General features: G+C 44.2%; 1 protein-coding gene across 2 annotated transcripts in view; it reads right to left on the bottom strand.

Annotated features, from left to right (window-relative positions):
* The window catches only part of CUL3 (cullin 3), a 67231-nt gene extending 43769 nt beyond the window's left edge, over positions 1 to 23462 (bottom strand). For both annotated transcript variants that reach the window (XM_075569692.1, XM_075569691.1), the window contains exon 1: positions 23060 to 23462. In XM_075569692.1, coding sequence (XP_075425807.1) covers positions 23060 to 23125 — 66 coding nt within the window. In that variant the 5' untranslated portion in view covers positions 23126 to 23462. The remainder of the gene's footprint in view (positions 1 to 23059) is intronic.
* Positions 23463 to 23704: the final 242 nt, after the last annotated feature.

The raw sequence follows: 23704 nt of genomic DNA on the forward strand, positions 1-23704 counted from the left end.
GCACATACTGTAGGCCAGGCTTGTGACTTCTGGCCTTACTTAAAATATAAAATATTAGAAATCAAGACATTTCAGTGGGATAAAAATGAAATATGATCCAATAGGAAGTATTAGAAAAGTTTATTGTAACGTTTTTTAAAATAGAATTCATCTTTAAAACCAGCACTGCATCTTCTCTCTCAGTGTAATAGAAAAGACATGGTGAAGAGCCAATGGCCATCCTAACCTTCTCCTTATTCTATCTGTGATCAGGAATCAAGTAAAACATTTCCATATCCCAGGTGTTCTCAACTTCAATCCTCAAGACTCCCCCCAATGTGTCAGATTTTCAAGATATCCCAGCTTCAGCACAGGTGGCTCAGTCGGACTGCTGAAGCTGGGATATCCTGTAATGATGACCTGTTAGGCAGGGGGGTGAGGGGGGAGAGAGGCGGACTGGAGTTGAGAACCGCTGCCATCACCAAATAAAACCCTTAATTCATAACCGTTAAGCAATAAGTCAAAAGCCCCTTTCCACTACGATTCAAACCGTTATTTTCCCGGTGTGACATCACTATGCCGTGTGGGCTGAATGAATGCAGCACATCACAATTACTTCATTCCATGAAAATGAACAGGATGTAACCATTCTTCAGCCTTGAGGATTGAGACATTTGGGGGGGGGGGGTGGGGGGGTGAGGGGGGGGGGGGAGTGAGGGAGAGTAGGGGAAACAACCTCGACTATAACTGGTGACCACCACTCCTCCAGCTCCACTCCAGATAGAGAAAATAGTTTGACACAAACAGCGAGACTCAGTAACTTTATAATTTGTATAAAAAAAAATCTTCATTGAAATCGGCAAAGTGCGGATATGGGAAGAGCTGTACAGGGACATGTGAAAGACACTTGTAGCTGCGCAGCTCAGACTGGGAAAAGCACAAGCCTTATTCTGCATTATAGAGGTCAAGCAAATCACGCCAGGGAAAGCGACAGAAAGATTTCCAAAAAACAACCAACTAAATAAGTAATTGCAGGTTAAAGGCGTGAAGTAATTGATGTAAACTAGTTTAGCGGCGCTGAACTGCATCACAATAGCTCAGTTGAGAGCGAGTCAGTACTTTGATCCTAGCTTCTGCAAGGTGAGGTTCAGCTTTAAATGATGTCACATTCTGATCTCAGTGAAGTGGCCCCTTCTGAGCTCCAGCAAAATCGCTGTATTTCCGTGTGCTCCAGTTACAAAAAGAAGGACTGCGAGGTTTGAGCCAGATGACACAGTCAGCACTACATACACCAGTCACTAGTATTGACTTAACTCTGCTATTGTGTATCAATAAAAATGCAATGCATTTTCTCTTACACACGTCACACACAGGCACTGGAGAATGCATGTTCCCTGGAATCTGTGCTCATCAACCACGCAATATACCAAATTACCAGCACAACCAGTGCAATGTGTTAAGTTGCACAAGTGTGCCACTTTACTGCAGCTCCAATATACCTTGTATGTCTGAGCATGAGGCTTTAACCACTGCAGAGACGGCTACAGAGGTTTTGGTATCAAGACCATGATTGTTTTTGCAGAACACTTGCCCGCATCTTCCCAGAGTGGAAACGAATATCTGCTTTCTTGTAGATCGCAAACGGAGACACAATCCCCATGCTCTGACCACCTTCAGACAGCCTCTTGTGACATTCACTAACCAAGCAAAGGTAGTTTTATTTGAGCATAAAAAGAGATTAGTAAATGGAGTTGCAGGGTGCTAGTCATTTTGAAATATGATTCGATATGGCTTCCGCTTAGGATAAAACAAAATGGCTGTGACAGAGTTGAACCCAAAACTCCACCCCCTACTATTCCCAACAGAAAACTGAAGGTGAAATGCACATAAAATCCAGAGAGCCCAAAAAGTCATCCCTATAGCAGTATAGATTGTATATGTAAGGACGTGGCACTATAGGGAAAACAGGGTCCTCACGTTTATTATCATCTTGTTTTGAACATGGAGACAGAATTGCATTTTTTAAAAGCCCAGTTCCACTTGCCAGCTCCTATTTTTGTATATTTTGTACTGTATATACAATATATAATTTGTGTTATTTGAGCACTGAGATGGTCTTTTGATCCAAGCCACAGGTGGCCAACTCCAGTCTTCAAGGGCCACCAACAGGTCATGTTGTCAGGATATTCCCTGCTTCCGCACAGGTGGCTGAATCAGTGGCTCGGTGAATTACAGCCACCTGTGTTGAAGCATGGATATCTTGAAAACCTGAACCGGTGGTGGCTCTTGGGGTGGCAGTGGCCACCCCTGGTATGTGTGTGTCTTTTACTGCCAATGGGTTAACATACAGAAGACAAAGAAACAGCAAACAGATGACTAAACTCAACAGGTATAACCCTGATCATCAAGGCGGACAAGCCAACCCTGTCTCCGAAAGAAATGTCAAAGTGAAATTGAAATATCCCAAGTCAAATAACAGTGACACTGCATTTACATAATCAGTTTACATGTAGGGGCATGGCCTACGTTTCCCTCGTGTATTAACAAAGACAGGAGAAACCTATTTAAACACAGAGATTAGTTTAAAGGAAGAGAAATGTTCCCTTTCAGATTCCTATTCAATTCAGCCTACTCTTCAATTTTTCATTTTGTGTTTTTACTGACGAGACTTTTCTTACCCTCTTCAAAAATCAGAACATGTAGTGAACCTGAAATTATCCCTACTTTTTATTTCGCTAATCCAGTTCCTAAGGAAGATGGTAAACGACGGTAACCCACTTTTTCAGTCTCAAGAATTGATGTTTAGCAATGTTTATTAAAACCTTTGTTTTCCTGAAGGGTTTGGAGGGGGGGACACTGCTTACCACTCTGCATGCTTTTGGTGGGGATTTCCCCCCTTTTTGATGTACTTCTCTTATTCAGTAGTGGCCATTACACAACATTGCGCATGCGCAGTGCCCCTAGGAGCGGCGGCCAGAGGGGATTAGGTTCCAACGGGAACTACAGTTCCCAGCAGCCTCAGGGGCTGCAGCGAGGTGGAACACAAGCAGCCAATAGGGCTGCTGCATTTGTGGTAAGGGGAGCTTGCGCTGACAGTTGGGTCAGTAAGTTGTAAGCAGAATAGCAAGGGGATAGGTAATGTCCAGGGAGAAGTGCTCCACTGGACTAGGTCAGAACAACCCCATAGGTCCCAGCTAGACCCATCACTAATAGCTTGTGTGCTACAGGGATGGCTCTTAGACAGGGACGCTTTGTGACGATAGGGGTTACTGAACATACAGAACCCCAATAAGCTCATATTGAACCGTGTATCTGTGTTAATGGATGTAGCACTGAGCTCTGTCTGTGTTTCAAGTTCTGTCTCTGGTTTTAAATAGGGGTTACTGACATCACAAAACTGAAATGAAGCCCAGCTAGCTACCCCATAATCTATGTAACTTGGCCACCTTTGTAAGGCTTATTTTGCCCAAATGTACTTTAAATATCTGGGGAAGAACAGGGAATATGTAAATGTATTTCCATGTCTGTAAGAATGTATTTCAAAGTCTGAATTTGTTATTCTCTGTAAATGCAATCCCACAGTTTAGTGAATCAACATTGTTCTGTTATGTGATTTGGGAGTCAGCCCTATAAAGTGCTAATTGGACTATGTGTACATTTGTTTAGAGGGGACTCTGATTTAATCGGGGATGGGGATGGGTTTTTAGCATGCCCTCTGGCTGGTGTGGCACTAACTTAACCTGTGCTGATTGTCCAGCAGCCCCCTCCCATGCAATGGATAGCCACAGAGGGCTATATTAGGGGTGCTGCTGATCAGAGGAGATCTACTTTCAGAGACACTCTGGGAAGGAGTGTGGAGTTCTACCTTCAGAAAGCATCTGAGAGCCTCTCTTGCTAACAGACTGAGAGACACCCTGGGAAGGAATGTGGAGATCTACCCTCAGATGCCTATCTGAGAGACAGAGACATTCTGTGAAGGAGTTTGATCTTTTACAGTGACCAGTTGGAGAGATCTCAGAGGGGCTACTGTGTGATCAGCCCTCTGAGATCCTGGACAAGAAGCGGACAGGACAAGCCTTCTTGAAGCAGGCCCCTGCACCTAGCGAGGCTAGCGTCTACTCCCTAGGCCCCCTGTTGGTATTGTATAGTGTTTTGTACATCTTTGTTTGTCTGCTGGCGTGCCAGAATAAACCCCATATTATTCAATAACTTTGTCCTGTCTGGTGCTAGTGATCCCGGTGGTTTTGGTGAAAAGTACTGGTCTCCCGTGACAGGCTTCCCTTAGCAATATAGTGTTAGTCAGCATATGTGCTACGGATGAACACGGTGTGCGCTGCCTGCGTCTGGGATCAGACCAGGCCATCAAACCAGAGATTACCCTAAGGTGGGACCTCCAACCGGATACCACCCCACGCAGAGGCGGATCTTTAATGGACAAACTGATCGGTTGTTTGCTAGAACCCAGCGGCACCCGGGGGCTGGAGTGCCCGGCATGTATATCTACAAGTGCACCAACAATACACAAGGGCAGCGCTGTCACACACTTGGATACATATATAATAAAAATATTACCTGTGAGCACATTCACATGTCAGACTGTTCTGCAACCCTGCCCTTCACCATTATCACCTAGCATACAGCGCTTCCACGGCAGCAAGGGATTCTGGGAAATGACATGCAAATGAGCACACAGTGCCATCTTTTCTCAAGACCACATTACATGGTTAAACCCTTAAGCCAATGCATGCTGCTTTAAACACAGATATATATAGATATAGATATATATTATTGTTATATGTTATGTTGTATTGTTCCTGTTATAAGTTACTGTCCAGTAAATACTGTTACATATACCCTTGTGTGCAATTACTGACAATATTGTCTTTGGAGGGGCTATCCCACTATGTGAGGATCCTTCCCAGGTGGAGGCGCTGTTAGAATATTCATGACACACAGCAAATGTATTCATGCGTGGTGCTAAAGGCTGTAAACAGAAGAATTGATGTAGTATGATGAGGATTATTCCTGTGTGATGCCTGGAGCATATATATATATATGGGTGCGGTATCCCGGTTGGTAAACCAGCAAAAGCGGCACTCAAATCCAGGAACCAAAGTGCTAAATATCACCCCAATTGAATACCCAAATACCTTAAGGAACACAGCCATGTAGCAAGCAAAAACTCACAGGTCTGCTGCAGCGTCCATGTTAGTCCAGGTTCCAGGCAATCTTGGTGCGCCTCCGTCCGTGTAGATTAGATGCAATAAAGGAAGAAATGGCACAGCACAACCGGAAATATCCAAAAAATTAGGAGGAAGGTGCGTTATCCATAAAAAGATTAATGGTCAAGAATGGAAAAAATGGCAAGGCATTAATTACCCATCCAACATGTTTCGTGCTACAGAGCACTTTATCAAGGCATGGATAACGCATTTTCTTCCTAATGTTTTGGATATTTCCGGTTGTGCTCTGCCATTTCTTCCTTCTATTGCATCTATTCATTACACACACCCCAGGCTCCCGGTGGCGGAGGATCATGTTTGCCACTTGGGTAATAGTTATTATTTCTATGGGGCATGCACCAGCCCACTACTGATTTACTACAGGAGTGCCAGTGACCAACTATCTATCAATATAATATATATCTATATCATATATATCTATCTAGTTATGGTGGGTAACCCTATCCCTTGCTTCGTTTTTCCATAGCCAGTATAACCAACCCCCACACTGAAGATACCCATTAAGGTCGAAACATTGTCTGTGGGTGGGTTTACTAGCTATGCATCATAACCCTGGCTATGCTCAAAGCTGTGACCATACAGCAAGCTTAAGCCTATAGGGTAACCATGTTGAATGGTTTTGAAGCAAATTGTGGCACTGAGTGCTCATTTGCATGTCATTTCCCAGAATCCCTTGCAGCAGTGGAAATGCTGTGTTATGGGTGATAATGGTGAAAGGCGGGGTTGCAGACCTGTCTAAGACATGCAAATGAGGATACACTAATATTTCCATTTGAGGTATATACATATACATACAGGTAAACCCCGTTATAGCGCGACCCGTTGTAACGCGAATCGGTTATAACGCGGTTTTCACGTGGCTCGGTTTTTTTGTGTTTTTTTTGCACACTGCACACACTGCACAGTGCACACACTGCTCACTGCACACACTCACTCACACACACACACACCCACACCCATATATACACACACACACACACACACATCCATATACACACACACACACACCCATATACACACACACACACAAACACACACACACACAGTTTCTCTCCCATATATACATACACACACACACACACTCTCACTCTACACAGACCGGGGGGGGGGGGGGTCGGAACAGAGGAAAGGCCGCGACCAGCACCACCACCCGCTCCCCCCCTCCCGCGCAGGCAGCGGGAGCGCCGTGGACAGCGGTGGGGAGAAGAAACCCCCCGCTACCACCTCCATGCAGGCAGCGGGAGCACCGGGCACGTGGGGGGGATCAGAGGTATGCGGGGACCTGAGGGACATCCCCGCTCCCATCTCCTGCCCCGCGGGCTGTCACGCGGTGACAAGGGGAAGCGGGTACCGGAGGGACATCCCCGCTCCCATCTCCTGCCCCGCGAGGTGAAGGGCGCTTCGGGTTGATGATGCGGCGGCCATTTTGTTTTTGCGCGACCCCGTTACTAACGCGGTGGTCTCGGGGTGGACCCCGAGGACCACGTTATAACGGGGTTTACACACACACACACACACATATATATATGTGTATATATATATATATATATATATATATATATATATATATACACACACACACACACACACACACACACACACACACACACACACACACACACACACACACACACACACACACACACACACACAGAGAGAATTGCACTCACGTTTGTAAGAAGGCAGATAGATGCTTGTCCCATAATTAAGCATAGAGACATGTAGTAACCAGGGAAATCCTGATGAAAAAAGACAGCACACCGCAGTAGTAATCCAAAAAAATGTGTATTGTGAACACAGGGCCGCCAACGTTTCGGTCCTCGTAGAGGGACCTTCCTCGTGTTGGCGGCCCTGTGTTCACAATACACATTTTTTTGGATTACTACTGCGGTGTGCTGTCTTTTTCCATCAGGATTTCCCTGGTTACTACATGTGTGTGTGTATATATGTATGTATGTATGTATGTATGTATGTATGCACACACACGTGTGTGTGTGTGTGTATTTATACATATGTATACGTTTGCTTCCGCAATGCTACATCTCATTCTGTACTTTACAAAAGAAAATTGCACCTCTGGTAAATGAAACAATTGAAAAATCATCGCTAAACTTAATTTTTTGAAAAACAAACCTCATTCGTTTTATTTTAAAAGTGGCCAAAAACCTGCAATCTTTGCAGAACTCTACAGCAAAGAAAGGAGACATTTTAAATCTCAAAATATTGTCCATTAGTAAAATACATCAACATATATTCTTTATTTAATAGAGCCAAGGACTGTAAGTCTAAAGTATGTTCTACACTCCGTCTCATTGTGCAGTGCACTATATAAAATGAATCTCATAGCAGGAACATGAGGAGTTATGCTTTCTATTGCAATTTAAGATATAAAATGCAAATCTGTTTGAGCAAGCAACACCGCTCGCTGCCCGATAATGAGTAAGGACCAAAGCAACCTCTTCCCAAGGGCACCCACACTCATTGTAGCTCCGGGGACTTCCTGGTTTCCAAGTTACTTACTGGGGAAAGTGCTGCTGGTACTGCCTTCTGTTTAAATCCCCTGTGTCACGCAGGCCAATAGGAAGCTGCGACAGATTACGCTGCGGCTTGCTATTGCCCCTCCCTTTTTTCTCCTAGATGGGGAAGTACTGGCCGCACCTTTCCCAGAATGCATCTCAGGTGAACCGTGCTATTTTCTGCTCTGGGTTCCGAGTACTACCTGCTTCCTATCCATGTAAAAAAAAATGGAAGTAAGGGGGGTGTCATTTGTCAGGAGAGCTGCACCTTTTGATTTCTTAGGACAAATCCGATTTCACCGTCAGGGTGCCTGTACACACATTCTGCAGGAAAGGACAGTAAAGTACATTTTCAAAACATGCTTTGCTTGTTCACAGTGTGTGTCCCAAGATGAGCCTGGACTCCCAGATGTGTCAGCAATTTAAGGAAAATCAGACTGCGGCTCAATCACGTATATTCCTCACAACACAAATGCATTCTTGAACACAAAGACCACTATGAACATGCACATGTTTGGGTCAAATGTGGACTGTTTTCAAAACTAAATCTTATTTAGTACCAGGCTACAATTGCAGTAACTGAAGCTCTCATAGTCAGAGGTCACATCACAGCTTGGCTATTTGGCAAGAGTTCATTGGAAGTTACAAATCTGGGATACCTATACATAAAAATGTTGACTGATTTAAAAATAAAAAAAAATCAGTTCAAAAAAAGATGTTCTGAACAATGTCTGTCAAAATGACATAAGCAATTGTTAGGAAACGGAGATATTTCAGGTGTTATTTTTCTGTAAAAATGATACCATGAACCCCTAATCCTCATACCTATTATATATTTTTTAATCCCTCCCTATTCACCTTTATAAATTTATGATAATTAAAAAAAAAGTTTAAAAATAAAATAAATAATACTGTTTCCATGCGCAAGACGACCAGTATTATTACAGCCCACTGATGATACTTAGATAAGGTGATATTCAATGCGTCACTTTGCTAAACAATAGACACGTTAGGCCTCGGGCATGGTCAGCCGTGCTGCTGCTCGGCACTGAGCCCCTGCAGCCGCAATGAGAGCAGCTTTAGCAGGGGCTCGCGCACGCGTCAGCACGCTTGGGGAAGCGTGTGTCTGACGGCGTTTTGAGATTTCCCCGCTTGCCAGAGCGCAGGGCCGGTCACTGGCCCGCCCCCTGATTGCGCGCTGTGTAAGGCCAGGGAAAGCACCGCTTTCCCTGAGCCACAGGACCCCAAACAGTGCTGAGGCGCGCTATGTCCCAGGCCTTACATTCCATAAAGTTATTTCCTTCTCTGAAAAAGTCAACCAGTTAAAAATAAATCACCAGTCAACTATTTCATTTCTTTCTTGAAAATAAGAAAGATTTTCAAATATGGGGTGTTCTTGTCAAAGGGAAACACGATAAACAACATAATACAATTTAAACAAAACCCTGTGTGTCAAAGCACACACTGGGCGTGGGGAGAAAAAGATCCATCAGGGAACAAAGTGGGGGGGGTGGGGGGGGGGAAGAGAAGGCATCAAGATTTATCCCATTGTTGCAGTTAACTACCGTATTGGCCCGAACATACTGTAGCATAGTGAAAAATACAAAAAGGGATTAGGGTGCGCATGTAATATGAGTACAGTTTTCGGATGTACATTTAAAGGATAAAAACTTAGCACTATATTTGGGCCAATACGGTAATTCTGGTTCCAAATGGGAAGAATACATTCCAAAAGTGATCTGTATCCAACTGATTTTTTTTTCCTATCAAAACCATTTGCTTCAACAAAAAAAATCCAATATATTGGGTGGTCTCTAATGAAAATGATACATGAAATATGGTCTTTTACTTTATAAGAGGGCTGCAATCACATTACCTGTCCGTCTGGGACTTGTTTACCAGTACGGCAATGTTATTAGTATGTTGATACAGCTTTAGTAATCAAAAGCACTGATATCCTATATTATTATTTTTATATAATGGCTCCCAAATAAAGCATTGCTTCTTTAAGGTTGCAACATATGGGAAACTAATGCTTTAATAATAAGTAAGATGTGCAGTGATTAAAAAAAGAAACCATGTTCATGTCCAATACTCAGGAGAACGTGTGAGCTTTACATGGCCATGGGTGATTTACTTGTGACTGTTTGCATCAATAAACTATTGAGACAGAACTTACAACCAATTACACAAAGCTGCTACTGGTCTTGAGGGAAGGTCACTTACAGGTCACTGCTGTGACCAAAAGAACAGACCAGGGGTGGACAAAAACAAGTTAGAAGGCAGGGGTGGGGGGAAATCAGTGTAGGTATATAGTGTGGTGTAGGCGGGATATATACACAGTCCTCTCTAGCCTCCACAGACCAGCTCGCGTTATACATTGGCAGTAAGGCCAAGTCGCTGGTGGGGACGGCGGCGCGCGCCGCACACCAGACACTAATCTCAATCAGGCAGGCCAGCAGGCAAGACGATAAATTTGTCCCACCATGTGGAGACGCGGTCACGTGGTGTGCTGGGAGCCAATAGCAGGGCAGATATTTTGGACCAATGGGAGCGCAGTTAGTGTAGACCAATGGCAGTGTAGTATTTTCAAAACAATGAGGGGGGAAAGCCCTGGTTGTAGCAATACAGCTTTGTGCTCCAACCCTGCAGCTTGTGTTTATTAAATGTAGAAGAGGGAACAAGTTGGGGAAGGTGTATCCGAGTGATTGGCCGAGTTAGGATGGCAGTATGTGAGAGTGAGGCTGCAACATTCACATTTCAACAACGAGTTCCGAAAGTATTCCTTCGCAGGAGGCACTAGGGGGCTCTATCCATGCGCCTGATTACTAAAAACAGGACATTGTACTCGCATCACATGCTCTCTCCATATATATTTTAATAAGGGTGCATTCGTTCCCAGCAATGAGAGGGTTAGAATGCTGCTCTTATGCAGTTTGTTGGCATAGGATCACTCTCTGGAGTATTTGCCAACAGGCATAGTCATCATAAATTCATATAATTCAATGATTTTCTCCCCTTCCGCATACCCCCGCTGCCCTTTTCATTGTTAGACTCCAGGTAAATTCGTGTTAAAATGTTGTTGGTCTATTCCTGAATTAGAAATATGAATGTGCTTGGTGCAGCGTTTTTTGAGCTGCTGGGCTGTGCTTTGTATTGTGCCTGACGTCATCGCCACACACCGCCCTTCTGTTTTGGCCTCGCCCCGCGCCTCCCATCGCTCCCTACAGACTGCAGTTTTAAGCTGTGCACGCGCCACCAGGACGCAAGGCACGCGTGCAGCAGCCAACACCGGGGCCGTAGCCTAAGGAGAGTGCAAGGCGGGGGTGCCCCACCCCTCCCCCTGCGGTCTCTTTCCTCCTCCAGCATTTTCTGTTGACTGGACAGTCAATGCAGCGACCGGCAACAGCACTCCCAGTCATGCTTTGTGTGAGCTGTTGCCAATGGTGGTGGTGACAGACTGGTCAGCCAGCACTGCCAGCAGCATAGGTGCCAGTGCTGGAATTTCAGGTGCCCAGGATTTTACCATCACTGACATACATTGGAACACCTTTCAATAAGCAATAAGCAATGAACAATGAACCTGGTTCTTAGACCACTTCCCCGTGCAGAGTTAATCTCCATTTAAACAAAAGGGGTAGAATCTTCTCCAGCTTGGAGAAGACTTTCACAACACACGGAATGGAAGACTAAACAGGAAAATGGACAAGGGTAGTTTACAGCATAGGATATCAGATGCATACTAGAACACCTTTTAGAGAGTCAACAGGTAAAAACAGCATCAGTTGCTGAAAAGGAGCCGTTGGAACGGCTCCTGATAATGTCCATATCCGTCCCTGCAGTGACTTTTATAGTCCCAAAATGTACAATATCTGCTGTGTGAGGTGAATTAAAATATAAACAATCACTGATTGCATTGTATTTGATGGTACTCCTCCATAGCATGGTCTTGGCCCACCTGCTGTCAAAGGAAATCACAACCCATTTCTCTACCAGAAATATACCCAAACATTGCAGAGAAGGTTACATGTGTCATTTTTGTAGTCATCCCTTTGAGGTAGTAATTTGTTGAAAACCTTTGGCATTGCATGTGTGATCAAGGAAATCATGCAAATAAAAAGGTTTCTTAAATGATAAAAAGTGAAATGGAAATTAAATTAATGTTTACTCGCAGAAACTTCTTTAAGCGTTTTACATAGAGCTAAAAAGTCGTTAGAACCGTAATCAAAACAAGTTTATGTCTATTTTAACTACCTGAATGAAGGGAGTCAGTTTTTTTTCCCTCCAGCATTTCGTAACCGTCTAGCTTTGCAGCTGTTATGCTTTGAGGCTTTTTTTTTTTTTTCAACTTCAAATTTTTATTTGGTTTTACAGTTCGTACAATATGACACAGACCAATGTTTAGTACCAAAATACAAATACAGGTATATTAACCATCCCAGTATACCCTGGGACAGTGTTCAGACGGGTACTTCACTGGACATACTACAATTACTCACGGCACGGGACAAACGTGACCTACATGACCGAGACAGGACAACAAAGGGTGCACACGAAAAGGGAAGGGGGGGGATCGGCTGGAAAGGCCCCGATTCTGGTGACTGTTGCCTCTACTTTTGCGATGATCTGGCCGGCCACTTTCTGTTCCTTGCTCCTTCGTCCCCTGGTCGCGGGGTAGGCCCTACCTGTCACATATCTAAGTGGTCGTGAGTCCTGCTATGTCACCGGAGAACGCATTTATAGATATTAATGCAGGATTGTGCTTGCATCTACCCCGGGGATATCTGTCTGAGCAAGCCACGGCGCCCAGACTTTTAGAAAATTTGAGCCAGTGTCGTCGACCCAACTAGTCAACTGTTCCATCTGGCAAACGTGCCAAATTCTGTTCCTGATTCTGGGAATTATGGGTAATTCATTCTGTTGCCATACTGCTGCGATCTCACATCTAGTGGCGGTTGCAAAATGCGCAACCAGTTTGTGTGCCGCTTTTGACATTCCCTGGGTCCGCCTGCCCAGTAGGAACAGCCATGGATCCAGGGGGATCGCTTTGAGGCTAATGGTGCGAGAGACATTACCCATAACTAAGGAAGTTATATCGAATCTTTTTACACACTGGTGCTAAGAGACTTTGAAAAATGATGCTCTGGATCCCCATACACAAATGTTAATCTCTTCGGAGGCCTTAAAGAAATGTGACATTGAATCTATTGTCTTGAGACAAGCCGACAAGGGGGGCAGTATTGTAATTCAAAACATGGGTGTATATTGGAGAAGCACAAAGATTGTTATCTGATGTTATTTCATATACACTTCTGCCCTCAGACCCCACAGAGGAATATCAATGCGTGTTTTCCTCTATTCAAAGCTACCTTAAATGAGGGCATTATCTCTTCCACAGAATTCAAGTTTCTATACATTCCTCATCCTCATGTGCCCTCGTTTTACCATCTGCCGAAGGTCCACAAAGACCTAGGCTTTCCTCTGGGTTGACCTATCATCTCCGGGGTGAAGTCAATGACGTCTGGCGTGTCCAGGTATGTGGATCACTTTTTAAACCTTATGTGGTCCAAATGCGTTCATACCTATGTGACGCTACACGTCGTGGACTCCATCTCTGAGATTAGGTGGAAATCCCCCTATTGTTGGGCTACTCTGGGTGTACAAGCTGTTTACATGAGCATTGAGCAAGAGAAGGGCATTACAGAAATCCAGTACTTTCTGGAGACTAACAATAGACTTCCTTTCACCCAACAATTATTTTTGTTGAACTGCATCAGGTTTATATTGTCTCACAATTAGTCTACTTTAAGGAAGTCTAAACCAACAGTTATTTACATGCCAGAAGGTGCGATCACAAAATATGGCTCAGCAACATTTCTCTAAGCCAATTTAGTAGATTAAGGAGGAATTGTTCTGTGTAATCAGATTTGACAGTCCCCAAAGTTGGCACTTTGATTTTTGACCAACGGCTACAACAAGACCCCCATCATGGATTCACTAGCTAAAGTAAAAGCTCATGATAGGGGAGCATTACATGCTTAAACCAAAGCCAAATACACTGCTAGGTTATCTAAATCATCAAGGGACTCTTTATAGCACAAACCAACACAAATTCTTCCTCCCAAGTTCATCACGAAAGGTCATCCTTTTGTGAACAAATCACTTTTATACTCAAACATTGGAAGATCCTCCTTTGCAATCCCCATTTAGTTGCAGAGCTGTCCACCATAGCTCCTGTAGGGTTCAGAACACTTACAGATATGAAAACATTTTAGCACCTAGTAGACTTAAGAGTGAGATATTCTAGAGTGCCGCTGGCTCTATTTATGGCAATTTCAAATGTTCTAGGTTGATTTTCTTTTTTTATTTGCACTTGCTATCAATTACCACATATTGTAGTTATTGGTTAGTAGATACAGTACTATTTAAAGATTGCATATACTTGGGTCTTCTATATCCGAGGAAGTCACATGACCAGTGACAAAACGAGTTGGGACCGCCCCCTTTTGCGTTTTACATCATCACACTAGCGTTTGTGCAAGTTTGATGGAAGAGGTACGCTCTCTCCCGGGCTTCCGACCCCTGCACCATTTATTTTTTGAATTGTTGCGAGTACACAGGGACACGTTTGTCTGCTGTACCTACCATCTTTCCACCATGAGATATCTCTATATGCGTTTAACATCATTCTTGTGAGTGTGCATATCTGAAGGCTTTTTTATTTTTCTATTAATGCATTTTTTACCCAGATTTATGCGATGTAATACATGCTTTTTACACACACACACACACACACACACACACTTGATGTTTTTTCTCTAAGACCTGGGTGTGTATGTGTGCTCGCCTATGTATGAACGTAGTTTGATTGCGTGAATGTACGTGCGCGCGTACGTAAGTGTATAAGTGCGTGTGCGACAAACCCAAAGAATGGACAGACGTTCCCACACGGATATTATAATATTACATTGGATAATTAGATATATGTGAAAGAAACTGGGTATACGATCCGCTCACAACCTCTGATGAGGACTTGTTTACAAAAGTCCTCTAATTTCAACGTTACACCTCCAAATTCCCGAAGGAGCCGGATCACCCCAGAATAGAGAAAAAAACAATATAGTGTACACGGTGTATATAAATGCTTAAGATATGATGCTAAGCTTGGCCCATATGCCAACCCACTTACTAGAGATAAGATCAAATAAAGCTCATCAAATCAGAGGTTGTAATGTGTCTTCTTGCTGCTGGTGTGCCTTTAAGATCCCAGGTCTGTATATAATCCATACAGCCATACCTGATTATAGCAGGACGTCATGCTTGGAGATAAAAGAGGAAGAGGCCGCCCAAGAACTCGTTGGCTAGATACCATCAAGAAAGATACTGGTCTGAACATAGCAGAATTGAAAGAAGCCGTGAGATATCGGAAGACATAGAGCACACTGATCCAGAGTGGGAGTGAGTGAGAAGATACACATGTATGTGTGCATGTCATCGGAGATCTAACTCCAAAATATTGTTCATGGTCTCATGGTTCAACAAAGTATCCAGCAACTCCTCCTCATTTTACCGTGCACCACACAACTGAAACAGTCTACCAGAGACTCACCGACGCCACCAGTCTAAGGCCACGATTATAGTGGTAGCTACGGCCCGCGCTCGGCTCAAGCGGCTCTTCTCTATCAGGCCGCACGAACGCGTGCGTGCTATTCGAGAAGAAAAATAATTTCATCTTTGTCGCGCCACGGCCAGATCACGTGCGCGGTTCAGCCAATGAGGGCAAACCGCTCACTTGACGTCACGGCCACGCCTCCCAGTCGCCTCAGACAAGGTTTCGCACGCGTAATGTCATGCGCTCCATCGCACGCGCGGCAACTATTATAGCGGCCTAAGTTCTTTCAAAACTAAAGCTGTCTCACATTTTAATTTGGTCTGTAACTGTTACATACAGTACGCCTATAACATTATCTTTAACTGTGCATGCAATGTCTTGTATATAATGTATAACTGTGTTCACTTATGTAACTATTTATTTCTAACCATGTATTTATCATCATACCTATGCCCAGGACATACTAGAAAACGAGGTAACGCAATGTATTACTTCCTGGTAAAACATGTTATAAATATGTATATGTGCACGTGTGCACGTACATGTGAGTGCGCGCGCATGTATGTGCGTGTATGAGTGCATGCAAGTATGCGTGCGTGCATGTGAGCGTAGGTATGTGCATGTATGAGTGTGTGCATGTGAGCGTAGGTATGTGCGCACGCATGTATGCGAGTGTATGAGTGCATGCAAGTATGCGTGCACATGTGTGCGTAGGTATGTGCGTGCGCATATATTAAAAAAAAATATGTTCAAGATGAAAGTTGTTGCTGGGATTACACTACTTCAAAGGCCATACAATTTCCAGTAGACATTACATTACCACTGTGGCAATAAAATAAAGCCATTTAAAATGGCTTTGTTTTCTCCATAATCTTGCACATTATCACATCAGGTATTTATTTCTGTGCATTTGTTGCAATTGGATGGGCATCCCAAACCCCAATCCTGCATGAACCCCAGAGAAACAAACTTGCAACCGCCCTCCTCCCCCTGTGCACACTTTCAAAGTGGCCTGTTCCTCCTGCTCTCACAAATGAGATATATGGAGGACAAAGTCACACATAGAAAACAACATAACACTTTGGAAGGACAATAAATACTTCTCCACTGAAATGTTCATTCTACTATACGGAATGATGCATTCCGTTAATATCATCAGAGGTAATTTGTGTCATATACATCTAATGACTAGTCTCTTGCAGTTCATCTGATTGGCCCTGGACACAGGATTATTTTAGGCAGCCAATCACAATACATTAGAAATGGAGCATGGTGGAAACTCTGAACAAGCAAAGACTTCAGGGCCTACTTACTAGAGAGTTTAACATTAGTATATTATGGATATACAAGAAAAATTAAGTGTTAGGCTACGCTTATAGTGCCGGCGTCGCGACGGTGACATCAGGCTGCGGTAGCTGTAAAAATCAAATTGAGATGACTTCCAGTGATCGCGACCAAGCCGTCGCGCCGCACTTACTATAAGCGCACGCGACGACGGCAATGCAATTTGTTTTGACGCGACGTCGCAGCACTATCACCGGCACTATAAGTACAGCCTTAAGGTGGGAACATCTATTAATTTTTAGCAAGAGTGAATGCACATTTACAAAGTGCTAACTGTTTCTAGTAAATACATAAATTGTGCATCTGCACTCCATTTTTGCCTTATATTTCCTACTGTGGCACAACCAAAGTATCTTCAGAAAAGCATTAAAAAAAAAAAAAAAACACACACACAATCATGCCCTTTGGCCTATTCCCATCAAAGCAATGTGCTTACTATAGAAGCGAATAATACAATTCTCTACTGATACAAAGGTGGATCACTGGGTGTGTACGGTTATTAATTGGTTATTTAAATGGTGGCATCTTTACAGGCGCAAATGCTAATTTCCCATAAACACCGCATTACTAGGCAAACCTATAACAAATGTAGACAAACATTGTTAATATTTGCTATTTCTATTCCTATCAGACGTGCTATGGCAAAGAATTGGAAATCAGCTTCCCTTTCTTCCCTATTTCGATCAATTGGCCGTCTAAATCATCAACACATTATATTACTAGTTTTTTTTTGTTTTTTTAAGTGGATTTAAATGGCCATTCAACAGGAAGCAGCACCAATTGTATATAGTGACTGCCTGGTTACATGATCTTCCCCACAATACTTTGCGTCTTTGGTCCTTTTCTACGGCACTGAAAGCCATTTAGTGAACCCCCGAGCCGAATCTTCCCGAACGATCACAGGAGAGCGGGTTGATCGGCAACTTAGCTAATTGTGTGGATTGTATTGATGCGCATATTAAAGGGGGGGTGGGGAAGGGAAATCTGTTTCCAAAAAGCGGCACCTTGGACTGCTGCTTTAATGAGTGTGGGTAGTAACGTGTACTTCTTACCTTTGCAATGACTGCCATTACAAATCCCCAAATGCAATTTCTATTCAGTTAATGGCTATAGAATGATTCACAACTTCATCCTACAGATCACAGTAACCAAGATTCTTTTGATAATAAACATTTAGAAAATATATTTGCCCCAAAAGATGAGTCAATATACTGTTTACGATTCTTCGCTCCTTTTCCCCCCTCGAGTACAATTCAGTAACAGCACCATTCTATGGAATTGGATCTAGGACATTATCCCTCAATACTAGTTAGTTGGTACAAAAACTAGGCATATGCACGTGTTTCCGCATCGTTTTAAAGATGGACAACAGAGGAAACAACAGATCAGCACACATACACGAAGTTTCATATGCATTACTCCAAAAGAAAGTAACGTGCCAAGCACAAAAGCAGCAAAAATCTATTGACACAAATATGAACCCATATAATCCGCTGCTGCTTCCAACATCATTGTCTGCTGAGGGAACACACTAACTTGAAGACCGGATACAGTTTGATTTATATAAGCCAGTACTGAGAGCCACTAGAAGAAAAGATGTGGGAGAAAAGACAAATGATTGGGATTCATATTGTTTCTGTTGGAATAATCTCCCACGGAGTGCGGATACAGTTACTCCAGATTGGAGCTCTATATAATGTGTACAAGTGGATCAAGATGGTATATACAAATTAACACTCTTAATACAACGAGTATTATACAAATGGGGAATGTTTCATAAACAAAAAGGTCTATTCAAGTGATTGGCCGCTAATGATAATTAACAGGTATTAGATTTTCTAACCAACACACAAACTGGGAGAAAAGAGATGAGGATGTGCATTTCATGACTGGACTATGAAGTAAGATGACAGGTCAAGGCCCAGCGCCAACTACTGCATCTTATTTTTGCATGCTAGGCACAAGCTTACAATGTAAAATATTTGTGGTAAACACTAATTGCAGTTCCACTATTTACAAAATTTTACAGGGTTCCCACGATTGTCAGCGGCACATAACATTAGTATCACAGATCCGGTATCTCCGTATAATATCTTAAATATTTAGCCTCTTTCCTGCATTAGATTCAAAATATTGTACCTTCTTAAACCTCCCACTTAGGGGCCCATAAAGGATTACACCTCAGTGGGAATGTTATGATTTATCAGACCAGTGTCCTTTCTGCCCACAAGCGGGTATCTTTGGTATTAAATAGCAATTAATGTCTGAGGGCCAGAGGGATCCTGTATATAGAGATGGAGCCTTTTTGTGTACCATTTCTTACAAACCCTGTACATAAATCATACTGGAGGCAGACAAATTTGGTACTCTTTTTTAGACTACAGAGATTCTACTAATCTTTTTCTTCAAATACACTTTGCTTAAAATTCTGACCGACAGCAACAAACATTCAATGTCATACCTTCCCTCAGCCTGTTACAACCATCAACATTACCAGCTCACCGGTTTCACTTGACATCACTCATTCAAAGGTGAACAAGTCCAAAGCCAAGATGACAGCTTATATTGCCAAAAGCCTAAACAGAAAGTTAATGTGGGTGCCCCTTTTTAAATTAACAAAGTCCTGCACACTAAACATAATGTAAATGTATGATAAATACAATGCCAGTGCACATTTTCAATCTCTCAGTCCAAGCAAGGACCTGAGGTTGAGCTACATGTTTTATTCTATGCAGCAAAAATACGTTATAAACATTTTAAGGAGTATAGAAATAAATATTTAAAAAAACTTTTAAAAAGTTATTTGCTTCCAAGAGTATGGCCATATATCAGTAAAGAAAAGGATTGTCACACGGTACAGTAACAAGACTAGTAAAACAGTTTCTCTGTTACAGATGTCAAAGTTAATATTATAAAATATGTTATTACCAGCACTGGACACTTCAAAAAGGTGGAAAGTTGTAACTTATTGATCTATACAACCAGGTAGCCCAGTCTATATGCACACAATACACTGACTGCATGCGTGCTCTCTCCTCAGAGGCAGAGCTGTTAGGCCTCGGCCATGGACAGCGCTAAGGCGCACTGCTGCTCGGCACTGAGCCCCTGCAGCCGCAATGACATCGGCTTTAGCAGGGGCTCGCGCACGTCTGCGGAAGCGTGTGTCTCAAGGCCTGGGACATAGTATGGTGAGCCGTGCTGAGCAGATGCACTTAGCCCCTGCATCTGTCATCAGCGCGGCTTTAGCAGCCGCTTCCGCACACGTGCAGAGGCTCAGGTATTTTGGAGAGACAGGCAAATTAAAAATTTGCCGCTCAGGGAAGCGGAGGAGCGGTCACGTGACCGCTCACATCCAATGGGAGCGAGGGACTAGCCCCGCCTCGCGCCCCGCCTCCCGACACGCCTCTGGCCTGCCTCCGCCCCGCCTACGCAGCACGCTCACTGCCTCGCCTGCCAGGACACAAAAAAGATCCAGTTTGAGCGGGCGAGGCAGAGCAGACGCACTGGTCAGCGTGGCCCGAAGCACCATGCCCGAGGCCTAACAAATGTTACGTTTCAGAGCTCCCCGGAGCACAGGGCCGGTCACGTGAGTGGTTCGCCCAATGAGGGCGAACCAGCTCCGTGACGTCACAGCCCGCCCACAGACGGCGCGCACTCTTAGGCCAAGGAAAGCACCGCTTTCCCTGAGCCTGAGCGCGCCTCCGCACGGGCGAAGTGCCTATGGACTAAGCCTTAGTCACGATCTGCTCTCCAAGATCGCATCCCACAATGCCTTCCTTGTGTTGCTCTTTGCAAGGCATTGTGGGACATGATCTTGGAGAGTAGAAAGCTCTGCTTCCGAGGAGTGTGTGAGCACCACTGCCTGTGTTACCTGCATACGGAAGCCTTGTGTGTACAAATACTCATGCTAATTTAGTGAGGTCCTGGACATTTTTTAGGCACCTATTATGCTCATAATATGCGGTAACACAACCTGTGAGCTGGACATTTATTTTTAAAGTATCACAGGTAGAAGTATAAGTATTATAAGGTTTTTGGTAGTTTAAAAGAATGTTATTAGCCGTAATGGTCATTAACAATATATTATAAGTATTTCAGCATTCTTGTAGCTCTTTATTTTAGCTCTCAGCCAGCATGATTCCCATTAAGGATACAGAAAATAATCCAACTCCCAAAATATCAACCTGCATCATATTTAACCCGATAACTCACAAGTAAATAAGAGGGACTTTGGTTTGACTTCAATCTGCCTAACACAGTAATTTGAACGCATTAGCAGTATTTACCCACCTACCATGTAACTTCCACAACATGAGAATGAAAAAAACTATTTCCTTGCATCTGACTCATCACATTATACCTCTGTAACGTCACCCACAACACATACTGGGACCTGTAATGCTTGTTCTCAAGTAGACGGGGAGAGGGATGAAAACAAAGTAGGAATACACGTTTCATGAGGCTTTTGGTGAAACTTAAGTACTAAAATGATAGCAGCTTGGAGCAGGTTAAATTGGCATATGTATCAAAACAGAGCAATTTCCTTCAAAACAGAGCTAACATGTTGATGAGTCAATTTGCGCCAGCGCCACATGTACACACCTTGCTAATGTCGTCTTAAATTTAGCACAGCTCTCTTCCAAGCAAGGGTCAAACCCTCCTCACACCTGGTGATTTTTTTGACTAAAGAAAACTGCCCCAGTTATAGGCACAGATTGAAATGCATCTCATATTTTGCCATTTCCTCCTATAACTCCTTGAGGCCCCTTCCCCAAAACAAATTACTGGAGCAAAGAATCTTGACACATTCATAAATGTGACGCAATTTACATCTGTTTCTAGATCACTGCTCCAGTTGCAACACTTGATACAGATTTCCAAAGAGCTTTCATGCAAAATATTTACCTTGCTTATTTACCCTTCTGCCCCTTACTACTACTACTACAAATCAGTTTGTAACCCAAACCTTAAAAATAAACATGCTACATTAATGGAGTCCAGTAATTACACGAACTGTATCTCTTAATCTAGGAGTTGAAGCAATATACCAATATGATCGCAATATTGCGAGAACAAAACATGGTGGTAAGTTATTTCAAATTATTATTGCGGTATTGTCAGCCATGGAAGTCACAGACATTGTCGAACAACTGGTGAATTGCAGGACTCCTCCTTAACTTTGATAGATTTGCCCGGTAAACCCCATTACCCTTCTACTTCCAAGGTGGCAAAAAAATGTTATTTACAGATGTAGTGGATTTAAAAACATTTGTAATAAATATTCAAACGAAATCCCTTTCACCATTAGGAAAAAAATGTGCTGGGAAATGAAGTTATTGATGAGGTCTTGGCTGTGTTCTTCTCTATACTACCTACACAACCGAGTTATCACGCGTAATATGGTTATTTTGACAAATGTTTAAATATTGTTATTGCGGGAAATTAGTTGGTACTGTATTTCCCAACCCTACTTCCATCTATAATGTGCCCTTCCTTGTTATCTGCCTAAAGTGGTAACTGGTTCACCTTAGCCTCAGTACATATTCTTAATCTGCCCCCAGAATATCCCTACCACCCAATGTATTCGCTATCTGATTATATCACCTGTGTGACCCGCATCATCTGTGGATGCCCACCCCTCAGTATCTACCTCCTAAAGAATCCGACTCCACACGTCAGCATTTGTCTGCCTCTCTATAGGCATTTCGCAATGTTTACCTCCAAAATACCCTGTATATTTGCCCAACTCAGTATTTACCCTATTCCCTCAGCATCTGCCCAAACCAGGATTTAATCCAATGTCACGATCTGCCTCTCAACTCCAGAATGGAGTATGTACCCACCTCTCCCTCCCCCACCCCATTCCCAGCATGTACCCCACATTCCCAGCATGTACCCCCCATTCCCAGCATGTACCCCCCTCCCCCACATTCCCAGCATGTACCCCCCTCCCCCACATTCCCAGCATGTACCCCCGCACCCCCATTCCCAGCATGTACCCCCTCACCCCCATTCCCAGTATGTACCCCCGCACCCACATTCCCAGTATGTACCCCCGCACCCCCATTCCCAGCATGTACCCCAGCACCCCCATTCCCAGCATGTACCCCCGCACCCACATTCCCAGTATGTACCCCCGCACCCCCATTCCCAGTATGTACCCCCGCACCCCCATTCCCAGTATGTACCCCCGCACCCCCATTCCCAGTATGTACCCCCGCACCCACATTCCCAGCATGTACTCCCTCACACACATTCCCAGTATGTACCCCACCTTTACAATCCGCCCTGCCCCTATCTGCCCCTCCAGTGTTTGCTCCTCCCACATCCCCCAGAGTTACCCCCCGCCCCCGCGCCCGTCTCACCGGGAAGGCCCGGATCCGCATCTTGGTGTCCTTCCTGCTCCCGGTGCCTTTGCTGAGGTTGGACATGGCGGCGGCGGGTGTCGGTACTGTGCCGGCCCCGGGGCCCCTCCGTGTCTCCCCCGGCGGCGCCTCGGTCCGGTGTCTCTCCCGGCGGCGGGTGTCGGTGCTGTGCCGGCCCCGGGGCCCCTCCTTGTCTCCCCGGCGGCGGGTGTCGGTGTGAGGAGGCCCCGGGCCCGCCCTGTCAGTGTCCCGGGGGGGGCTCCTCTCCTCCTCCCCCGGGGGGGTGCGAGCAGCTCGGTGGGGGGGGAGGGGGCCGGTATACTCGGCGCTCACTGAACTCCTCCGCGATGGCGGACACACATCCCTCAGCTCGCAGGGCCGGGGGGAGGAGCGCGAGAGCTAGGGGGCGGATCTCGCGAGACTTGACACTGCCTCTTCCTCACGTCATCGCCCGGCCGCTCACCCAGATCACTCCTACAGCCAGTAGCTGATTTTTTTTTGTTTTTAATTTATTTCAATAACTTTATTAACAAACATTGAATTTTACATAGGAAAGGAGGTGTGCGTCATAAGGCAGTACTAGGGCTGCCCATGCACTGTCACAGAAGTGACGTAATCGTGTCATGGGATATTATTATTATTATA

This window comes from Ascaphus truei, chromosome 14 (assembly GCF_040206685.1).
Source record: "Ascaphus truei isolate aAscTru1 chromosome 14, aAscTru1.hap1, whole genome shotgun sequence".
Lineage (NCBI taxonomy): Eukaryota > Metazoa > Chordata > Amphibia > Anura > Ascaphidae > Ascaphus > Ascaphus truei.